The 5,758-nt window shown below is 40.2% G+C and overlaps 2 protein-coding genes across 2 annotated transcripts; one reads left to right on the top strand and one right to left on the bottom strand.

The window, feature by feature from the left end:
* Positions 1-2,516: 2,516 nt before the first annotated feature.
* Positions 2,517-3,206, top strand: LOC119998589. The gene is made up of 2 exons (XM_038845932.1): positions 2,517-2,573; positions 2,871-3,206. The coding sequence occupies exons 1-2, from the start codon at positions 2,517-2,519 to the stop codon at positions 3,204-3,206; spliced, it is 393 nt and encodes a 130-aa protein (XP_038701860.1).
* LOC119999063 (L-type lectin-domain containing receptor kinase IV.1-like) lies at positions 3,173-5,493 on the bottom strand. The gene is made up of 2 exons (XM_038846570.1): positions 4,489-5,493; positions 3,173-4,374 (listed from the first exon to the last, which is right to left on the bottom strand). Exons 1-2 carry the CDS (start codon positions 5,330-5,332, stop codon positions 3,305-3,307), a joined length of 1,914 nt encoding a protein of 637 aa, XP_038702498.1. The 5' UTR covers positions 5,333-5,493; the 3' UTR covers positions 3,173-3,304.
* Between the last annotated feature and the right edge of the window lie 265 nt (positions 5,494-5,758).

Here is a 5,758-nt window from a genome sequence, read left to right as displayed (position 1 = left end):
CCCTGTCCGTGGAGGGCCGCGGCGGGACCGCGTTCGCGGAGTGGCCAGCCATGGTGCTCGACCCACGGGGTTAGGCCCGGAGGGGCCGGCCATGGTGCTTGACCAACGTGGGCGTTGGTCCTGTAAGAGCGGGGGTATGTTATGCACTTGTCCCACATCGGTAGATGTGGGAGTTGAGATCTGGTTTATAAGGGGAAAGGGTCTCCTTTCCCTAGTAGCCAAGGTTTTCATGAGGGTAGGGCCACGGGCCCGGGCCTGAATGGGCCTTGGTTACAGCCGGCCCACTAGGTGGGAGTCCGGTTGGGCCTTGGTTGTTAGGAGATCCTTATCATAATATTCCTTTACAAGGTGACTACAAACATTCAATATTGTTCAGGTGGCCAGCTGGGCCCCACTCTTCGTGTGTTGGTGTGGAGATTTTTTCTGGGTCTATTAATTTTTCTTTCCTGTGTGTTCTTCTTTGGTGGCTGCCCATTCATCTTTCTATTCTGGTGGCCAGCTTATGTGCGTGCGTATAGGAATTGCTGGTTTTAGGGACAAGATCTTCATCATGCTGTCTAGGAATTGCTGGTTTTAGGTGACAAGATCTTCATCATGATTGGCCTAAACCTTAGACTATATAGCACTGGGCATATTACATGTTCACTGGCTTCAAACTGCATCACAAGACCATTCTGATCTCACTTTTTTTGTAAACTATTTATTTCTAGATTATGCAGGAAGCGTGATTTCCCTTTTGAGGGTATGAGAAAAAATGGGTGAGGTTGTATGTTTATTTGTGGGTGTGTATTTTTCAAAATACGTTAAAGGGTATAATAGTAAAATTGAGATATTGTATTCATAAGAGAATACATTTTAAATTGATGTTGTGACATATTTAACAAAAAAAATGGTGTATTTAACCGCTCCCTAAAAGAAAAAGGGGGAGCCGCCAAGCAAGGAGTCGCGCACGACTAGGCTTGCGGCTGGGAGAATGAAATGAAAAAGAAATAGGGGAGTTTGGGCATCACATTGTTTTTGCTTTTCTTAAGCCAATGGATTCTATTAGCTTCTTTTTTTTTTCTTCTTTGAACCCAGCATGAGAAACTAAACTTTCATGCTAGGGGAATGATATAGCATATTCATTTGTGCTTAATGAGTTTAGTTTGATTAATTATCGATTTATTTATACTATGTCAAGTGTTAATTGCTATGTTTGATCGATTATTAAATTGTGATGCTTAGCTATTATCTAGACTTGATTATTGTGATGCAATTTGTGATAGATGTCATGTTCAAATTGGGAACAGCTTCTTGCAATTTAACACTATTCTAGACTTATGTGATCGCGATATAAGCTACCATTGATTTGAATGTGTTATTGTTTGTTAAACTAGTCTAAATGCCATAGATATTTCTAAATTAAAAATAGACGTAATAAGTTAGATGCCATGATTACGACATGAATTAGAAGACTTGGTCTTTGATATGTATGGATGAATTGATACTTAACAAATAAAGTAGAACGGAGACTTGGTCTTTGATATGTATGTATGGATGATATTATTAGGGATATTAAGCATTTTCGGACAAAGAAACCCTTTTGCAAATATTTGATAGATTTGGTGTTATAACAAGCCGTCAATGCATGCAATTATCCATAGGTTAGAGTGTGTGTCCACACTACACATTATTTGTTGACAAATGTGGAGTTGGACACCCAGGGAGGGGATCCCATTCCAAAATCCAAACCCCTCGACTCATTCTGGCCATTCACTTTTTCTCTACAAAAAAAAAAAAAGCGTAAAAGTCATCACACACCATATCGTGTATCAATTTCAAACTTTCTATACTTGCCACTCCACTCGCATGCAGGGGCAAGTCGAGGTTGTCTTCGCTTTTTACTCATTTGTTGACCTCTTGATCACCAATACGAACCCATTCCTCCTTGCAACTTCACGTGTCGTCTTGCCCATTTGATCATCACATCTTTGCCATTAAACAACTATTATGATGAACGTTAACAGTTAGAAATAAAAAAGAAACAAAAAAGGTTAAATAATTTTTTTTATTAACATAGCTATGTGTTGTGAAACTCGAAATATAATAAACGTCACACAGTAAATTGCCATGATCTACATGGTTGAGAGCATGTCTCTAGACCCATTGATGGCTAAACCTACAGTTTCGAGGACCCTACAATAAGAATCATAAAAAATTATGATTAGAGTCTGACCCAAATAAAACTAATTTTATTTTTGGGATTGAATTTTTTTTTTTTAATTTGACTGAATTTATTGAAGATAAAAAGGGAACCAAACAACCTTCAGGTTAGCCGTACAAGAGCTCATTGAAGATCAACAAATCTCGATGAGCCAAAAAGAAATTACAGAAGAACGAAAAATAAAAAACTACAAACAACACGTAGACAACTGAAGAACAAAACATATGCATCCAATCAACCACAGAAGTCCATTGATTGACTTTCATGATTAAAAGAAAACGAATCAACAAATTTTTTTCTCATACCAGCTCTCATGAGAATGAATTCTGTGTTAGACAATTTCAGCGAGAGTTTCAGCAGAAAGGAAAGAGTGCGTGAAATTCTTTAGGATTATATTTAACAACATTAAACATTATTTTTATATTAAAATATGGATATGTACATTTTTTTTGTAAAGGGACATTATTGTTCAAAATTACAAAAATTTATGGAGTGTATTTAACAAAAACTAGTGGTTATTTATTTAATCGTCCCCAAAGCTAAGGAGGAGGCAGGGCTTTTTGTATGCATTGCTTGGGTCATATGGGGGAACCGAAATAATTTTATTCATAACAGAAGATGCAAGAAGGCTGCAACTACTGTGTCTTTTGTTTTGTCCTATATGCAGGAATTTTCTCAAGCCAATGCATCAACTCAAAGAGGGGCTTTACTCAGTTGTTCTACTATAACCCAAGTGAGGATGATCCCTCTAGCTGGTGCTTATAAATTAAATGTGGATGGGGCTATCTTCAAAGAGGATAAAGCTATTGGCGTTGGTGGTGTTCTCCGGGACCATAATGGGGATGTTTTCATGGCATTTTCTGAGAGGATTCAAGGAGGTTTTGAGCCTATTATTGCTGAGTCCTTGGCAGTTTTTCGGGGGCTGCAAATATGTGGTTATTTTGGCATTCGGGATGTTGTGATGGAGTCTGACTCAACCATTCTAATGGCAATTAATTCATGATTTACATAGCATTGACTCCTCACAAGTCACAAATTCCCATCTTTCATTTGTCGTAACATGTTATTAAAATAAAAAAGAAAAGAAAAAAGAAGAACAGATCATCGGGGGCCTGACAGAAGCGTCGCTGCAACCGACGACGACTGACTCTGTGTGAAGGATTTACCTAAGGATGACGGATAGGACATGGCGAAATCATCGAAACCTTCTCTATTTGCAAATGTTAAACCACTTGGAGATAGACCAATATATGACAAATCAGGCAACGCAACATCTCCTTCCAAATACTGCACCACTTGTCGCATACTTGGCCTGGCAAATGGGTCAGAATGTGAGCACAGCAACCCAAGTTTCATCACCATTTCCACTTCACCCGCTACATAATCTGTGCCAAGATTTGGGTCTCTGGCCTCAATAATTTCACTTCTAATCCAATACGAGAAAACCCAATCAACCAAGATTAAATCCTCTGTTGGTGCTTGTGGTTCAATTGGCCTTCTTCCACAAGCAACTTCAAGCAAAAACGCACCAAAGGCGAACACATCAGTGCTTGTTGTGGCCTTCCCTGTTCGAGTATGCTCTGGTGCTAGATACCCAAGTGTTCCAACAACATGGGTTGTTTGAGGGTCTGTTCCATGATCATATAATCTTGCTAGACCAAAGTCTCCTAATCTTCCGTTCATTTCACCATCTAAAAGGACATTGCTTGCCTTGACATCTCTGTGAATCACAACTTGCTCCCACTCCTCGTGGAGATAGAACAGGCCAGATGCTACACCTTTGATGATTTTAAATCTCTGATTCCAATTCAACCTCACTTTTGGTTGGTCATAAAGGTACTTGTCTAAGCTTCCATTGGGCATGCAATCATATACCAGAAGCAGCTCTCCTCTTCTCCGGCAATAACCCAAGAGGGTCACTATATTCCGGTGGCGAAGCCGACCAATGCTTACAATTTCCGCTACAAATTCTCTCATGCCCTGTCTTGATTCATGGGAGACCCTTTTCACAGCAATCTCGACTTTTGTGGTTGGCAATACACCTCTATAGACCCTGCCAAATCCCCCAACACCCAGTAACTCCTTGTCCCTAAATCCTTTTGTGGCAACATACAAGTCTTTGAATTTGAATCTATGAGGCCCATAGTCAAGCTCCCAATCTTCAAGCACCTCTGCAAATTTTCTCTTCCTTCTTATGACATAAATCGCACTTGATATTGCTACTGAAACCAAACTAATAAAAATCACAGGCAACCCAATTGTTAAAAACCTGGATGTTTTCTTACCTCCAATTCTAGGAAGCTTGGGAAGCTGCGAGAGATCGAGATCTTGAGCTTGGCCATTCAGTTTAAAACTCCAACCCAAAACATAATGAGACGTCAAGACCGACCCAGTTGCTGATGAGAATCCAACATACATCTCGTCGTTAAAAATTGGAGACAAATCACGAGTCAGAGAAACCAATGGTGTCTTGGGTTTTCCAACATTAAATGGAGCTAAAGTGACACAGATCCGCTTCTTCTCACCATCATAATCCACCCAAACCTGCATCCTCTTCGTATCAATCAGAGTCAAATTGCTAAATCGACCCGTTTTGTCATCATAATATCCTGCTGGTTTTGCTGCTTCAGATTTCAATCCATTAATATCAATCCCAACATGGTTGTCATTGATATCGCTAAATTCACTGCTAACAATCGTGTCAAGCTCGACAACCACAACGTGGTTGGTGTAATTCCCATTATTGGTCTCGTTGAAGAGGCCAATATACTGGCTTGGACGAGCCCCTGGGAGCCCCCTTGTTGGCGCAATCACGAAAGCAATTCCATGACCACTCAGATCAGGGTATTGTGGAATAATAGCGAAAACGAAGGTAGTGGAGAAGGATAAAACAGTACCGTTCGTGGAGTTCTTGAAGGGTACTGGATTTGGGTAAAACGCATGACCCGTCAGTTGTCTGGTCCAATTGGTGAGCACCAGAAGGCCATTGGAGGTGACCTGGGCTAGTCCGTCAAGGCTTAAATTGGCCGATCCGAAGCCATTGTAGGTGAGACTAACATCCCCACTGGTTACCCTTGTGAACAAGAGAGACACAAACATAAACAGAGCAAGTTCAAGCTTGTAAACCATGGTTTGAGTCTTTTCTTCCGTACTTTTCCAGTTTCTCACTCTCACTTTGGTTTTGTTTATCTCGGATTCTTGTAGGGGCAATGTTATATAAAACCGTGTGGGTCATTGAAGATGAAGACAAAATTGCAAAGATATTTCACACAGAAGACAAGTCTAGACTTTGTTTTTCCACAACTCTCCTCTCGGCAAAGAAAAAATGAAGGGTGCTTTTCATCAAAAGTCTTCCATACATAGAAGTCTTCTCACGAGGCTGAAAGCTGTAAGAGATAGCAGCTGCCGTGAGAGAAAATAGAGAGAGCCTTAAACCAGTCAGTCTTTGAGAGAACAGAGAGAAGACAATGAACCAATTTAAGAGGTATATCCACAAATTAAAGAAATTGTTGTACTGTGTGAGTAATGAAGATTTGAAGGTCTCTGATGATGATT

This window comes from Tripterygium wilfordii, chromosome 5 (genome assembly GCF_013401445.1).
Source record: "Tripterygium wilfordii isolate XIE 37 chromosome 5, ASM1340144v1, whole genome shotgun sequence".
Lineage (NCBI taxonomy): Eukaryota > Viridiplantae > Streptophyta > Magnoliopsida > Celastrales > Celastraceae > Tripterygium > Tripterygium wilfordii.
This window is presented reverse-complemented; position numbering and strand designations above follow the sequence as displayed.

Coding starts and splice junctions, on each gene's coding strand:
- LOC119998589 (XM_038845932.1), top strand. CDS start 2,517: ATGAGAATGAATTCTGTGTTAGACAATTTCAGCGAGAGTTTCAGCAGA. Junction 2,574..2,870: donor GTTTCAGCAGAAAGGAAAGA/GTGCGTGAAATT, acceptor TCCTATATGCAG/GAATTTTCTCAAGCCAATGC.
- LOC119999063 (XM_038846570.1), bottom strand. CDS start 5,332: ATGGTTTACAAGCTTGAACTTGCTCTGTTTATGTTTGTGTCTCTCTTG. Junction 4,375..4,488: donor CAAGCTTCCTAGAATTGGAG/GTAAGAAAACAT, acceptor GAAAATTTGCAG/AGGTGCTTGAAGATTGGGAG.